This window comes from Protopterus annectens, chromosome 1.part2, assembly GCF_019279795.1.
Source record: "Protopterus annectens isolate FY-2018-M chromosome 1.part2, PAN1.0, whole genome shotgun sequence".
Classification (NCBI taxonomy): Eukaryota; Metazoa; Chordata; order Ceratodontiformes; family Protopteridae; genus Protopterus; species Protopterus annectens.
Genome location: NC_056727.1, coordinates 823,189,489 through 823,206,988, shown reverse-complemented (window position 1 = coordinate 823,206,988; position 17,500 = coordinate 823,189,489). Strand labels below are relative to the sequence as shown.

Sequence of the window (17,500 nt, the reverse complement as noted above, 5' to 3'; positions counted from 1 at the left end):
ATGTATGGTTAGTCAAAGTACATTGTATATCTTAACCGTTTTTGAGATGTGAATTGGATAAATTGCTCATAGATTGCTCATGCCACTCACCAGGCTAATTCATACCAAGAGAATTTGTCAGGGTACAGCAATGTATAAACAGTTTCTTCCCTGAAAGCTTCCAAACCCGTATACATTTACCTTACAAAACTTATAACTGCAAAAGAAAAAAAATGTACCTGTGATTGTCTACTTTAAGAAATGTTAATCACTAGCATGATGTCCTGTTGTGTGTATATATGCTGTATGCATGTTTGTTAATCACCAACATGTTGTCCTGATGTGTATATATGCCATATGTATGTATGTTCTACTTCTTTTTACTCTCATGTAATGCATTGTAATGTGGAGCTTTTCTCCCCAGGCCTCCACTGAAAATGGACCTCTTTCCAGTCAGACTTTCCTGGTAAACAAATGTAAAATAAATAAAATAAATAAACCTGTATGGAATCTGGACAACTAAATCACTTATCAGATGCAGTGTATATCATGCATGTTACATATATAAGTGGATTTGAGAAATCTGATTCATACTATATTAGGAAATAAATACTGCAGATTTGATTCTGTATGCCCGATATGTATGTCTTGTACCATTTGCAAATAAGAAATTATAAGAATAACTCAGTCTATATAGAATATAGAGCAAGGAAATTGTCTGGTACTCTGTACTAAAATCACAGGTGCATTATTTTATAAGGTATCAAATGATTCTTTCCACATAATGTGTACAATGAAGTGTCTGTGTGTTTTTATCTGTATATCTATCTGTATATATGTATATATATATATATATATATATATATATATATATATACATGGGTACCTATGAGTTGATCGACAACTTAAAACATCGACAGTGACGTCACCGACAAGTCAAATAACCGACATCGCAAAACACGAACGTTTACCATGTAACGGATGTAAATTCGCTACTCATGCCTACCATGGTTTAGTAAGTGTGGCAGTGTCATGCAACCATGGTAGGCATGAGTAGCGAATTTACATCCGTTACCTGGTAAACGTCCGTGTTTTGCGATGTCGGTTATTTGACTTGTCGGTGAAGTCACTGTCGATGTTTTAAGTTGTCGATCAACTCATAGGTACCCATATATATATATATATATATATATATATATATATATATAGATATATATAAATTAGGCTGGCTAGAACTCACTCACCTCCTTCAAATGTACCAACTCTCACTCACCCACAAATTACTAAATCATCCTCTAAAAGTCTGCTCACAGCAAAATCTAAACCAACCTTATCGTACCACCAGACCACTACGCTCCAGCAACAAAAATCAATTGCAGGTAACTAAAACCAGGAACTCTGCTGGAGAAGCTATCTTCTCCTACTCCATAGCAAAATTATGGAATACCCTTCTTCACACTATAACATCCGTGTCATCCCGCACTAACTTCAAAGTTGCTCTAAAATCTCATCTAAAAGAGCACTGGGCATGCCCCTGTAACAAACCTCTCTATCTCTACCCCAACCTCTCTAATCCCTTTCTTCCATCCCTCTAACTACCTCGCATCTTAGCCAAATACATTGCTTGTAAACCTATATCTCAGCTGTAATCTTAGCAACTGTTGTTCAAGGGTATATGCATATATACAGATATATATATATATATATATATATATATATATATATATATATATATATATATATAAAAATATACACACACACACACACACACACATATATGTATACATATATATATTTATATATATATGTAAATACATATATACATATATATATATTTTTATATATATATATTATATATATATATATATATATATATATATATATATATATAAAAATATATGTGTGTGTGTGTGTATGTATATATGTATATATATATATAAAATATATTCATAGCTGTGTGTGTATGTGTGTGTGTTTGCCTTGCACTTTGTCAAATGCTTACTTTGTCAACAAAATGCTGTTTGCTTTGCACTTTAATTCTAGCGTAAGAACTAGGGTAGGGATTGTTTTAATTCTGAGTGTGTGTGTGTGCATTTGTGTGCTCTGTAGGGTTTGTGCGGGTGTCTGGGATTTAGGGATAAGTTAGATGATAGTTTGAATGTGTGTGTGGTGGTATGTGTGTGTGTGTGTGTGTGTGTGTGTGTGTGTGTGTGTGTGTGTGTGTGTGTGTGTGTGTGTGTGTGTTTTGTGTTTTTACCTGTCTTGATTAGTTAGATAATGTGTCAGGCTGGGTTAGGGGCAGTGTTAGGATTAGCACACATAAGTGAATACTCATAAATTAAATAATAAATATAATATATGTTGTGTTCTCCGTGACATGTGGCATAGAAGAAAATAATCCTAACTGTGACTGTTGTTTGACTAGAAGCATGGGTGTGAGAGGTCCCAGGCCTGGAGAATGTGTGTTAGTGGCAATTGGCAATTCATTCAACTTGGGGACAATGACTCTGACTTTCTAGTTGGGTGGCATCTAGTTATTGTAACTTTGGGGAACAAGGCTGTTCAGCATATGCTGTTAATGGTGTTCCACCTTTACTGGGAACCTGTGTGGTTGAATGTATATTATGTTGATAGATACATCTCTGACTGCCACAATAATTTAGTATAATGACTTTTGATCAGTTTTATTTTCTTATTAATATATTCTTTTTGTTTGTTTTTAGCTGCCTTGATTAGAGGGAATCGGAAAAACTGTGCTCAATTTTCTGGCTCACTGGATTGGCTGATCAGCAGATTAGAGAGACTGGAAGCCTCCTCTGGTATGTGTCAACAGTGTGCTTAACTGTGGTTATTTTTTAAATACACACTCTGAAATACATGTCAGATGATTTAGGGATTTAACACTGATGAAGGACTGTGGTGTAAGTCAAAGAATGTTACTCATAACTTTGTTATGGTCAAACAGTGAAGCTGAATTCAAAGGATAATTTACTAATCGGCCTGATTTAATAAAGATCATCTGTTGGAGGAAGGGTACGATCTTTGAAAAGAACAATGCCATTTTGGAAAATTACTCCACTGAAGTCAGCTTACTGAAGCAGCATTTTGCCATATCTATACATGACCCCAACTTCTTGAGAAGGTCAGATATTATTCTTGCTGGTAAGCAAGTCTTCCTGCACCAGAGTGCATAGAACGTTTAGGTCTGAAAGTCTCAGGGAAGACAGAAAAGGGGGGTTTTCTTTTTTCTGAATTTGTAAAACATCATTGCTGTACAATTTAAATATAGAGTGTGCAGTAGAGCAGCTTTTTCAAGTGGGGGTTCAGGAGGTTTGCCCTTACCCCAAGAAAAATTACTATCCACGTTAGTCCAATTCTCTAATGTATCAAAATGCCAGTTCAGTAATTTCATTTGGCAGTGTATGATTTGTGGAAATAACATTTGGTTAGCAGTCCAAGAGTACCTTAAAGAAAAAAAGAAAGAAAGAGAAAGAAAGAAAGAAAGGCATCCCACCTCCGAGGCAGAGGGCAGTTCTAGTGTAGTGGAAAATTTGGCCTAGATTTTTTTTTTGGTATGGACATAGTTTCAGTTGTTTAAAGCTTAGTATGTTTCATTTGTCTGTAGTGTCATATTTGTAGCATTTTTATATATTCTGGAGTGGAGACTATCAGGTGGATTTGTATGACAATGTCATTCCTGTACAACTAGTTTTCCCTTTTGTTAATTTTATATATATATATATATATATATATATATATATATATATATATATATATATATATATATATAAAAGTATATACATATGTATAGATAGATACTCACACACACACACACACACACACACACACACATATATATATATATATATATATATATATATATATATATATATATATATATATATATATATATATAAAGAGAGAGCAAGAAAAACCTAAAAAAAAATGAAGGAAAATATCTGAGGCAGAACCGATATTTGAGCGCTTTCATTCTTTATTGTTGCTAGAACCTAGAACCACCTAGTTGAATTATTTCCCATCCACTCATCAAGATTTCTCTTGAAGAGGGCCAATGAGGTGCTCTGTTTGACATGTATGGGAATTCTGTTCCATAGCATGGACTATTCCATAGCATGTATGCTTTAATAGTGCTTCCATACAAAAGTAACATGTAGGAAACAATGCATAGTAGATGCCGGGTATCAGTGTCATTTTTTTTGTTTTAGTGTGTGTTTGTTTGAAGATATCATTCTTTCACATGCAACTCACACAGTTTGTCTTTTTTCTGTATTTATGAATAAAAGTAAAATGTCATAACTGCATGAATGTCAAACATTATTTGGATGATAATTGCCACTTCCTTTTATTTTCTTGTTTTCTGCCATGCTGTAATGCTATGGGGTAATGAACTGTTACTTCCAAGTGTTTTACAACATAATTAAAGCAAATATTGAATACACCATATGGCCATAACTTTTCACAGACGTGTATTTGTAGTTCCTGGAATGTACCTTACACTGTTTCACTATTTCACTGATAACATCTATTAGTAACTCATGTTAGTTGCAGCTGACCCCTTGCTCCCTAATGCAGAGTAGAGCATTGTGGTGATATTAATGTTATTATGCATATATCATTAGGACACATTAATGTTAAAAGCCTTTATGAACAGTTGCAGAACCATTTGATATTATTTTATTCTGACAACATGCCACTTGCAGGTAATGACCCACTGTTAACCATTACTGTCAAATTAACTGAAATATGAGAACATATGTCATATTTAATAGTATAGTAAAACAATTTTGAAATTTTCTAAAATCTGTCAGGTCCCTCCATTTTGGGACTGTCCTGGTTAAAGGGCCTGTATAACTTCACCTGCATCACTGACTGAAATGACAGTTATGGTGTTGCCCTTGTACAGATGTAGCTGTGGAATTATTGAGCAGTTTCATAGCTGCTGGAACTAACAGATTAATATTACATGATGTGCACATACTGCCTACCACCATTTTGTGTCATGTCTTTACAACAACCTTATAATCACATGGGTCACACTTGCAGTGCTACTCCAGAAATGAATACTGCATATTTAGTGGAAATGTGAAAAAAGATATATTTTCTTGTAAGTTTTCACAAATACTCTACAATAGTTCCTTCAACATTTACATCATGCTGACTATTCAAATGAGCACAGATACTAAATAATTTCAACTTACATGTGACACTTTGCTAAATTATTCAGGGCATAGCTTTGTGAGGATATTAATACCACTATACAAATCTAAAAAACAATTCACCACAAGGGCCGAGTGAACAACAAACACAACTCAAAAATAAGAAAATTCACTAAGCAGCACAGAGGAACCACCAACTGGATTATAAACAATAAACAGAACATGCTGGAGGGCAGATTCCTGTCCCAGAGACTTCCCATACTCTGGAACAAACTACCAATCTATATCAAACAAAGCTCCTCATTAGCACTATTCAAGAAAAATCTTGATGATTGGATGGGAGATAGGAAATTCACCCCGAGGATCACTTATGTGGCTCTGCTTGACAGGGGCACAGGAAAATAATTTTCTTGTTTGGCCAAAGCCACGGTACTGTTTGGCTAGGCTTATATAGGTCCTAGGGCCAATAGCCTAGTACCTACCTATGAACCTATAAGTACCTTTGTTTTTACTTGTATGAATGTTATTAGTATAAACAATATTATCATTCTTAAGATTTAAAACACCTATCATCACACTGCCATTCCCGAACAGTTCAGCCCTTTAAGATTTGCTGTGTCTGGCTCATGTTATCATTTGTCTGTCTTACCCCTTGGATCTTTTTTGCACCAAGGGGATTCACAAGTGTCTAGCCTCAGTCATTGCTTTTGCAGACATCAAGGCACTCACATTTTTCCATTCTTGGATCATTGCCTAATCTTTGCAGATCCTTTTGACAGCCGTCAAGTGTCTTCAGCGACTGTTCAGAATGTTATACACAGTCTAGATTTTTTAAATCAACAATCAGAAGTCTTCTATTAGTCACATAATTCTGTTCCTGGGATGTCTGTTAGATTCTGGGAAGACCCTTCCTTCCTCCAGACAAAGTAGAGATGTTTCAGTAATTCTTCTTGAGTTTCTCCTATCAAACCCATGTAATTAAAGGAAATTCTCAAGATGTTGGAGTAAATGACATTAATGATTCTCATGCTTCTCCTGGCCAGACTAGATATGAGAAAAGTACAATGTTAACTCAGATCAGTCTGAATTCATCATCAATAGCCTTTGTCCTTTCAGATCCCAGTGCTGAGATTTTTAAAGAAGGAGATTCTGTGGTGGGTTGATCGAATCTTTTGCAGTACAGGTTTCCCATTCTCCATTCCAACCCTCCCTTACAGTCTGTCATTACACAGGCATTAGATCTGGCATGGGGAGTAGTTTCAAAAAGAGTAAAAATGCAAATGCTATAGAATCCTTAAGACAGACAGAAGGATATAAATGTCAGAGAGATAATGACAGTGATCAGCACTGAAAGCCTTAAATCATCTTTGTTTGGTCCCCAAGGCATGTGCATGTTTACATAGACAATACTACTTTGATGTGGTACATAAGCAAACAAAGGGTACCAGACTTTACCCTGTTTGCAGACTTGCTGTGATAGCCTGAGAGATAACAACTCAGCTAATTTTGACACTTCAGGCTTCATACATTTCATCAGAGCAAAACTTGGTTATAGACAAGCTCAGCAGTACCAGGACAGACCCACACAAAAAGAAAATTCATCCTGGTTGTGATGATGTGAGGTATTGCCAGCTGTGCCAGGAGGAGTAGGACAGTGGATGTGTAACATATGCCTGCAGAGCTAGCTGTAGTTTTGTAAAGAATTATATGTCATTTGTATATCAAAATATATTTGTAAAGTAATTGTGTTAAAAATGTACCAACAGTTGGTCCTGCTGGACAGAAAAAGAGATACACCTGTATGTAAGACAGTATTGTAAGTGCTGAAATCAATATATTGTAACAGAGGAAGAAGAGAAGAGGTTAATCTCAATGCAGCTAGCTTTGGAAAATAGTCTGAAATTAAATTACCTGGTTTTAGGCCATAAAGATTGTATCTTGCAATTCTAATTGCAGTCAGAGACAAAACATCTGTGAAAAAACAGGACTAGATCATCATACCTCTCAACTGTATAGATTTTTGCAGACTGTCTAGATTTTTGCCTCATATTTTTGGTCCATTTTTCATAAAACTGTGGTTTTCTAGAAGATTACTGAAGAATCATTAAAGACTGAAGTTAGAAAATAATGGCAGACATTTGAGTTTTATATGTCATACCCTTCAAAAAATTCATGCTAATGCAAAAGCTGTTACTGTATGAACTTTCTAAGTTTGTAAGAGCAATATTTAAAAATTGTCCCTATTTTTGTGCCTTTGTCCCACTTTTATTTATGGCTTTGTCCAGATTTCTTGCTCTAAAAGGTTGAGAGGTATGCTAGGAATCTTACTGTATTGTCCTGAAGGGTACACTAATTTCTACTCTAGAAGGATGGAAATTTTTGAAATGGTTTTATAGCTTCCAGATGCTATAACACATCTTAGCAAAACTCTATGTGTGTGTATTATGACACATATGTGCTAGACTCTGATTCAGTTTCTAATAATGCGGTAGTGTGAGAACCAGAGTCAGATGACCAGATGTATGTGATGTCATTCTGTAATCCAGCACTGAAATAATGTTTTAATACTAAATGAGACTGAAGTTTCAGAGCTGTCTGTTTTTGAAACCTGACAAAGAAGACCACTCACTCACATCATCTTGCCTTGTTAAGTAAGTAACCTAGGGGATAGTAATTCTTTAGATCAATCAGGAAATTATAGTGAGATTAGTTAAGTATTGTGTTTCTCTATCTGTGTGAACATTTTCATCTGAGTTATTTTTAATATTTCCTGTGATTGAAACTCTGGTGTTTATTGTAAATAGATATTTAATGTTTTCTTTTTCTTTTATTATTTATTATTAAATATATTTAAATGTTTCATTGTGGCTGGTCTTTTAGAGAATATTTTAACCTTTGAGAGTACTTATCTTTATTTGGTGACACTGTGGCTGCTTTGAAAGCCTTGCTGTTTTGTTAACATTACCATTTGGTATTAGTATTAATTTCATTCAGTATAATTGGGTACCCTTGTAGGAGCCTTAAAGTAGTTGGCTGGTGGCAGTGAATCTACCTTATAGTCGGGACAGAGGGGGCCATAGCTGGTAGGTCTTGTTAGCCTTTCCCAGGTGTGTGTGTGTGTGTGTGTGTGTGTGTGTGTGTGTGTGTGTGTGTGTGTGTGTGTGTGTGTGTGTGTGTGTATGTATGTGTGAAAATCAAATCTCAATGTGTGTCATCCACTTGGAGCAGGGGCACAGACACTGGTTTCACAGAAAGGATGGTGGAGGACATGGCTTGGAACACTCGGCTGAGGACTCAACTCTACAGCTGTGTCAGTGGGGAGTCTTATTTGGGGCATGGAGAGAGAGACTGAAACCCAGCCCAAGGACTGAGCATGTTCCCTGTGTTCTCTTAAGGGAAATTATGCCTGGTGCAGAGAGCTGCATCTGGAAATACTGCATGTTATCTATTTTTGTTCTAAGTGAATGTCCCTCACCAGTGTCCATGGTGAGGATTGAGACTCCTTGATCACTGGCCCAGAGGAGGGGTGTCACACTAGGGTCTTCAAGTAATTGATCCAATGTGAGAAACACCTCAAGTAATTCTGTTTGCCTCCTTTCAGAATAGACAACAAAAGAAGTTCTGTTCTAGGGCTCCATGCAAACAGGTCTGGAAGGCAGGTGCTGTCTTATTCTATTGGGCAGTAATGTTCTGTATACATTTCCACTCTTTACACCAATATCCAGGGTTCATCTAAAGATCCAGCGGGACTGTCCAAAAAAATTGCATTGGTTACTAATTTTGGTCCAGGCAACAATGGTTCTCCCTTCTTTTCAGTCTGTACGAGGGCAATTAATATAGTCTTCTCCATAGAATAGATTTACTCACTTAAGACGGTGTTGTTTGATACACGCCAACCCGAAAACTCTTCAACTAACTGTCTAGATAATAGAATTTTGATATCATTTAGGCATATTTTTCCTAAGGATGTGCAGCAGGTACTAAAGGCAGTAAAAAACAATTCTGCTAGGAAGTCATATATGTGCAATTGGAAAAGAGTTTCTAGTTGGTGCCAACACAGGAACCAGAACCCTCTTCAGGATACCCTGGTTCTTGATTATTTATGTACGTTACTGTTCTCTGGCCTGTCTTATTCCTCTGTCAGAGTGCATTTGTTAGCCATTTCTTCTTGCCTGCCCCTTGATATCCCCTTTTCTAACTAGACTCTTGTTAGACAGTTTTTGAAAGGGGTGTTGCTTAATCATCCCCTTATGAAACAAGTGGCTGCTCCTTAGGATCTAAACTTAGTCCTTGTAAAGCCTACTTTTCTACATTTGAACCATCTCATATGGCTGAATTGAGGTTCTTATTAAAAAAGACTGCTGTGACATCTGCATGGACAGTATCTGAGTTACAAACATTGATGCTGAGTCAACCCTACCTCAGTTTTCACAAGGAAAGAATTTCTTTGAGAACAAATCTTTCTTTTATGCCTAAAGTTGTCTCAGATTTTACTTTAAGCCAGACCTTTCATCTTCCTGACTTTTTTTTCCTGAGGCCAAGAATAAGGGAGAAAAATTATTAACACTTTGAATGCCCGCAGGCAGCTTAGAAAAAAATCTAGACAATATTCAAGCATCCAGAAAAGATGATCAGCTATTTGTTTTCTACAGAGATAAGAGTAATGGACAACCAGTGTAAAAGCAGACTGTTTCAATGTAGTTGCCTCATGGTATCTATTATCATCTTTTGTTAACCTCACCTTAACAAGTCATTTCCAAGCAGGGTTAAGACCCATTCCATAAGGGTTTTGGCTTCTTCAGTAGCTTTCTGGAAGGGATTGGACTCTAGAAATATTCTGGTGGAAGCAACATAGTCCTCTGTACATACTTTTATAAAGCACTACAAACTGGATTCCTTAACAAAATATTGAACAGGCTTTGCTAGGACCATTCTCCAGGGGCATCTGGAAGCATAGTTTATTGGCCTCTGCCCTTTTTTGGTTTTCTCAGCTATGGTAATGCACCTATATAATTTCAGCTACTGCAACAGTGATCTGTATTTTGAGCATAGTACAGCTTTGTAAATAAACTTACTGTAGCAATAGATGTTTCTCAGCTATGGTAATCTACCTATATAGCTTTGGCTACTGCAATTCTGATCTGCATTTTGAACATAGCAGAGCTGTGTAGTAGATGTCCTAGTAGATCACTGTTGCAGAAGCCTCCCATCCCTTCAGCCTTCTTATTTTTGCTGTTTTTCTTTTGCCCAGAATATAGATGAATGCACCCTTTTTGTACATAGTTTGCTTTTGAATTGCTTCCTAGTATTGTTCTTTCATGGCTCTTGCCTTCCTTCCTGGCAGAAAATGCTCTGAGATAAAATTATCCCCAGCTGTGTTCATATCAAGCTCCTGACAGTTGGAGCACATGGAAAGCACCCTTAAACTTTAAAGCTGGACAGGCACAAAGGGTAGGATCCATATAGCTTTGGTTACTGCAACAGTGACCATCTACTCTTATGGTAAGTTCACTTAGACTACTATACTTTTCATATCAAAGATGAAGGTGGATTAATATGTTCAAAGAAGAAAGGTATTATCATGGTCAGTTCTTCTGTACATTAGAAAAACATTATCACTCAGTTTTCAAACTAACATGTAGAATGACGGATTTGCAATTTGTACAGGTTTTATAGCTTCACCCTATCTATGCCCACACTTTTTATGACATTATCATATTAGGAGTGGAAAAGTGTCCTTGGTCTGGTTGGAATTGTCTATTTATTCAATTAAGTGAACAACATTATAGAATGCCCTCTATGTGCCCATGAAGCACATCCCCACCACTCGGATTCCCTACGCTGCTCAAGGTGAAATTGCTTGAGCATCAGTAGCATGCTGAAAAAAAGATAAAAAGCAGAACTCTATTTCCCTTAGAAAGTCATTGCCAGTACAATTTCTATGTGTGCACTGGCAATGTTTCACTTGTTTTGGAAGATGTCTCCCTTCTTTGAGCTGTTGCAGCAGCGGAGTTGGTATATATAAGTTAGGAGGATATGCAGACTTGCCTCCTACATTAAATGTATGTGTATGTGGGGGACAGGGCTGGCTAGCCTTCCAGGAAAAAACAACAAAAAATGATTTTTTCACCCTACTGTATCATGGTGATATAGAATGTGCATGTGTGAATGGAGAGTTAATGCAGTTTCTCTCAAAAAAAAAAAAAAAACAATACAAATAGTAGGTAACTTTAGTGATCAGAAAAAAATGAATAATTATTTTACTGTCGAATGGGGAAGTTCTGTTTAAAAGTTATTTTCTGTTTTACATCTGGTTTATTGTTTATTTTGTTGTTTTAACATTTAGTAAACTATTTGCTTATTAGCAGACTAATGTTCATGTCTTCATTCATTAGTCATTTGTAGAACAACATTCTTGTTAAATAAAAATTCAGATGTTTTATTTATTAGATGCACCTGTATCAATCATCTGTTTCCTTTGTGCTTTCATTTCCTTTTGTAAATCAGCATTTTAATAGAGTGCATTTTCATATATGTATCCAAGCATATCATACGTGTTTCTTGGGAAGCAGCCCAAGTCTCTGTTCATTTAGCCCATTTGGTGCAAATCTGTTCTTTCTGAAAACCTTTTACTGCCATTTTTGTATTCAGTACACTGTCTTAATCACCTCCTTTAACAGGCATGTCAACAGTATCAACGGCAGAGAATTTCATTACTGTGGTAAGCTGCTGATGACTTTTTAAAGAACTTGCTCCCAGAGGTGTTGTATAATCAGTTGTTTTTTGGCACTGCTAATATTCTCCTTTTTTTTTCATTTACCATTCTTTACACTTAGCTTTGTATATGGAATAAATCATAACTGCAGCCCTGAATATGCATTTAAAAACTGATGTTGCTGCAGATGTTATGGACCAGAAAATGTTTTATTTTTTTTTGTTAAACATATAAGAACTCTTTAATTTGGAGCATGAACATAAACTTGGCCAGAACAAAGCTAAAGAATTGTTTTTGTGTGGATGAACAGGGAAACCTACATTGTTAACCCTTTTTTGTTCACTCTTAAATGTTTCTTTCCTTAGTCTGATTACCATATTTGAACCTCTCCAAGTGTGTTTTTATATATATATATATATATATATATATATATATATATATATATATATATATATGGTCTTATATATGTGTATGGATCTAGGACTTTTGAATGAAAGTTCAAAAGTTGAATCCATTACCACCGAACACACTTTAACGAAAGCACTTTCATCGAAAAAGCACTTTCGTTAAAGTATGTTAAAAAAAACACAAAATTTACTTGAATGCAGGGGGGCAAGCCCCCCCTGCACACCCCCTTACTTTAATATTGTCACTCTGAGTTTGCACTACAGTGGGGAAAAGGGAATTTTCCCTTACTGCACTGTAGTATGACTGGAACAACAAGCATACTTACGCGAAAGTGCTGCTTTGGTGAACAGCACTTTCGTGCAAGTATGCTCACCAAATTGGGATTCGGTGAAAGATGCAGTCGAGCATCTGTACGGATCCCATGTATATATATCTATAATATATATATATATATATATATATATATATATATATATATATCACCTCACAAAATACGATCTGCTGATATATTGCCCAGCTGCATTATAATTGTTTCAAAGGCTTATCTACAGCAGTATGTATAGTAATAGGCTTACTGTGATATAATACGAAATTACTTTTGTGCAGGGTGCTACCACCTTCCATATTATTTTGATGGCTACTTGTTGTCAAGGACCTTTTCCCATTTTCACCATCAAATGAATGAATAAGTGACTCCTGATTATCCAGGGACACCCTCTCACCTTCCTTACCAGAAGAATGAACGAGGAGCTCTACTGTTGTAAATTTTCACTTGGGGGTATATAGGTTCATAGGTTCATAGGTAGGTACTAGGCTATTGGCCCTAGGGCCTATACAAGCCTAGCCAAAAATGTACCCTGGCTTTTGCCACCCAAGAAAATTATTTTCCTGTGCCCCTGTCAAACAGAACCACAGAAGTGATCCCCGGGGTGAATTTCCTATTACCCATCCAATCATCAAGATTTTTCTTGAAGAGTGCTAATGAGGAGCTTTGTTTGACATAGATAGGTAGTCTGTTCCAGAGTATGGGAAGTCTCTGGGACAGGAATCTATCCCTCCAGCATGTTCTGTTCATTGTGGTGACAAGGATTAGGTCCCTAGAGCGTGTAGCTCAGAGGGATTGGGATTTCTTTAAGTGGAGCATGTCCAACAGCTCTGGGTTTGACATAGCTTTGTATGTTAGGCAGAGATCGCCTCTGAGTAGGCGATATGCGACAGAGTAAAGCTGGAGTTTTTTGAGACGGTCTGCGTAAGGCATCTGTTTGAGGCCAGTAATCCTCTTTGTGAGGTATTTTTGTGGCCTTTCCAGTTGTTGTAGATGTCTTGTGAGGTACATACCAAAAGGGGCGTTGTACTCTATAATGGGTCTAATGAGTGATGAGTAGAGGGGAACAATGACCTTTTTTTTTCTGGATGAGAAACCTTTTGTGATGAGGTGTGCCATGTAGAAGGATTTCTTGACCACTTTGGCGATGTGATTATCAAAGGAGAGACTACTGTCTACCTGTGTCCCAAGGTCTCTTATTACACTTTTGGTGTTAAGTAGACTACCACCTATGTGGTAGTTCATGGGTACAGAATTTTTACCAAAGGGGATAACAATGCACTTTTTGGCATTGAGCTTGAGACCATGTCTTTGACACCAGGCATCTGTCTCAGTGAGGCCCTTTTGTAGGATGTCCACATCGTTTGGAGTTTCAATTATGGCTCCTAGTTTGCAGTCATCTGTGAATTTAGTTAGCCAAAGACCTTCTGTGTTAGTCTGTACTTCAGAGAAGTAGATACCAAACAGGAGAGGAACCAGGACTGAACCCTGTGGTACTCCACTTGTCATTGGTCTGAAGTCTTATTTGGAGTCTGCTACTTTCACAGTGTGTGTTCTTTCAGTAAGCCAGTTGGCAATCCATCTTGTGACATAGGGATTTATACCTAGTTTAGTGAGTTTATCTATAATTCCAGAGTGAGGGATGGTGTTGAATGCCTTGGCGAGATCTAGATAGGCTGTGTGAACCACTTTACCCTCATCTATGGCTTTGGTGACTACTTCAAAGAAATCTATCAGGTTTAGAAGACATGATATGCCGTTTACAAACCCAAACTGTGTGGGGTCCAGGGTTTGGAGATCTCCAATGTCTTTGTTTATGAGTTCCATGATGATACGTTCCATGGCCTTGCAGACGAGGCTCATCAGGCTAATGGAGCGGTAATTCCCGGGGTCTGTTGTGGCCGCCCCTTTGTGGAGTGGGATAACTGTCATGGTGTGCCATTCAATGGACACAAAGCCTGAGGTGAGGCTATAATTGAACATGGTACTTAGGTGGGGTGTCAGTTCATTCTATAGTTCATGTAGAAGGCAGCCTGGGATGTTGTCAGGTCCCATGGATGATGTGTTCTTGGCTTTGGAGAGTGAAGTTTGTACCTGTGCAGCCGTGATTACAGGAACTTTGCATTCTTCCGGTATAAATATGGGCCCTTTAGGGGGTGAGAGGGGGGGTAAAGTTAGCACTGAACTTATCTGCCAGGATGTTGGCAATATCAGTTGGTTCTGTATATTTAGTGTCATTGTGCTGTAACTCAGAGCAGATCTGAGTGTTGCCATTGAGATTTTTGACATAGCTATAGAATGCTTTGTGGTTGTCTTTAGAGTCAGTGGCAATTTTGTTTTCATAACTAGCTTTGGAGGATTTTGTGAGGGATCTCAGCTTCTTACTGAGGCTGACCAGGGAGTTTCTCCAATCGTGGGATTTTACTCTTTTTTGCAACAGTTTCTTTCTTCTGTTGTAGAGTTTGTTTATGGCAGAAGACCACCAGACTGGCTTCCTTTTTTTGGAGGATAGCATCTTGGTTCTGTTAGGGATAGCATGATCCATGCACTTGTGTGAGTGCTTGTAAAGTGCATTTATGTAGGATTCAGCAGTCGTACCTCTATTGTCCATCTGCATGGGTGTCATGAAGTTTGTCACTTCTGTCTTAAGAAGCATGAAGTTGGCTTTGGAGAAATTTTTTATGGTTGTTTTCCTAATGGGGGGTGGGAGTGGGATGTGGATGTCTAGGGTGATTAGCTTGTGGTCAGATCTGACTAACAAGGAGCTGACCTCTGGTGTGGAATGCCAGTCACCCATGTTGGTGATGACCAGGTGTAGGATATTACTGCCTCTGGTGGGGGTGTGGATAAGTTGATCCAAAGCTTTGGAATTGATGATTTCCAGAAAACATTCCGCAAAAGAGTTGGTACATGAGGAGTTTTCCCAGTTAATGGTAGGGTAGTTGAAATCACCCATTATTAGATGTTGGGTTGTACCTTAATATTTTCCAGTGTATCAAGAAAAGAGGAGTGGGAATCCTGGGGCATGGTGGGGGGTCTGTAGCAAGCTACAATCTGGATTGCGGTTTTGCCCAGAGTTAGTTGAACTTGGATAATCTCGGATGCATTATGCTGAGCAACTAGCTTGGAGGTGTGGATATCCTTAATGAATATGGACACGCCTGCACCTCTAGTGTTTCGGTCCGGGTTTGGTAGCCGAAAGGTGCGGTATGAATTATAGCCTGGTAATGCAGGGGTGCTCTCTGGAGCTTTGAACCAGGTCTCTGTCACTGCACAGATGTCATTGTTCTCCAGTTTAAGGAGTGCCTCGAGTGAGTGCATTTTGAGGTTTGGACTTCTAGCATTGAGTAGCATTACCCTCAGATTTTGCTTGCTTGTACCTGTTACAGTGGTGAATTTGTCATTTGAACCTTGCCTAAAAATGGCACTATAGGGGTGGCAAGAGTCTTTGCCAGTATCCGGAATCCCAAGAGCGACAGGTGCAGGCCATCTCTGGCAAAGCAGCGTGGTCTGTCGATCATGTCATCCCAGGCAGACAGATGCTGGATTCCCTTAGAATGATACCAGAAGCTTAGCCAATTGTTAAAGTCAATCATTTTGTCCTTGTACTGTGGTGTCTTTCTGGGTGATGGCAGGATGCTACTCAGGGCTAGGGTCATACCAGCCTGGGCTACAAGATCAGAGAGCTCCTCCATGTCTCTTTTGATGTAGTCCAGGGAGGTACGTCTCAGGTCATTCACACCAACATTGACAATGACAGAGTCATATTTGTACTTGTTGTGGAGTGACCTGAGTGCGTGCGTTATGTTGTGGATCCTGGCACCTGACAGGCAGCTTACAGTAACTTTTTCCTTGTTTAGCCTGGTGAGTGGAACATCAGTGTGCCTGACTATAGAGTCACCTATGACTAGAGTGTTGGGTACGTTATGCCTTATTTGCTGTAGTTGAGTGGCACACTGAGTATGTGGAATGTGTGTCATTTGGGTTGTGTTGGGGGGGTGGAGGTTGCTTGCATTTATGCTTTGGAGGTCTCTGTTGTTTGGGCAGATTAGTACAGAGATCCTCCGCGAATGTAGGTGTGTATTTTGTGGTTCTGTGTGTGTGTTTTGGTGGTGTACGTTTTGAGAGACTATGTGATGATTGTGGTGCGGTGCAAGTGTTTACCTTTAACTGTCTAGGCCTGTCTTTGGTAAAGAGTGCTTTGCTTCCAGTTTGGCTATGTAAGTGTATCTCTCACAGGTCGTAGTGTTGGGTGGTAGGAGGAGAGGGTTGTCTGTGTACATGAGGCAATTGCTGCATTATTCCAAGATGACCAGATTCATCAGGTAGACAGGAGAAAACACTGGGAGCTGACCTTTAGACATGCCTTAATAGGTGAATAGGTGCTTATTTATTAAGTACTAAAAACTGTTTTCCTCTAGACAAGTGAGGAAAGTTGAGTGTTGTAGTAATTTGTAACTTATTTAGTGCTTACAATGAGTTCTGAAAAAGTGCTGAGATCAAAGAAACAGATGAGTGCTAAAACTAAAAAGCTGGCTAGTTGCAAGGGAAATTTTGAAAAACAGACTTTATGACGCCAGGAATAGTCTAACCCCAGTCAAGTCGGGGGGGGGGGGGGCTTAGGAGCTCACAAACAGTCCTGGACACAGCAAATCCGTATCTGACCTGCCACAGGAAAGGGGGGAAGCAAGCTTAGATTTTCTTTTTCCAGTAAAATGGAAATGGAGAAAGCTGGAACAGAAGTTAATTCAACGTTAAGAATCTGAGTGGGTTGGCCTTCACAAATGTTCTCTATTAGATTGAGTGAACTAATGACACTAGACTGGGAGGAGTGTCACAGATTAAATATATAGTATGGGCGGGCAACTGCAAAGCTACAGTTCCTAGCTGTAGCCA

At 38.2% G+C, this 17,500-nt stretch overlaps 1 protein-coding gene across 1 annotated transcript in view; it reads left to right on the top strand.

Moving 5' to 3' along the window:
* RYR2 (ryanodine receptor 2) overlaps positions 1-17,500 on the top strand; it is a 6,224,161-nt gene that overhangs the window by 2,437,238 nt on the left and 3,769,423 nt on the right. The window contains exon 17 of the mRNA XM_044059048.1: positions 2,703-2,798. Within this exon, the coding sequence (XP_043914983.1) occupies positions 2,703-2,798 (96 nt within the window). The remainder of the gene's footprint in view (positions 1-2,702; positions 2,799-17,500) is intronic.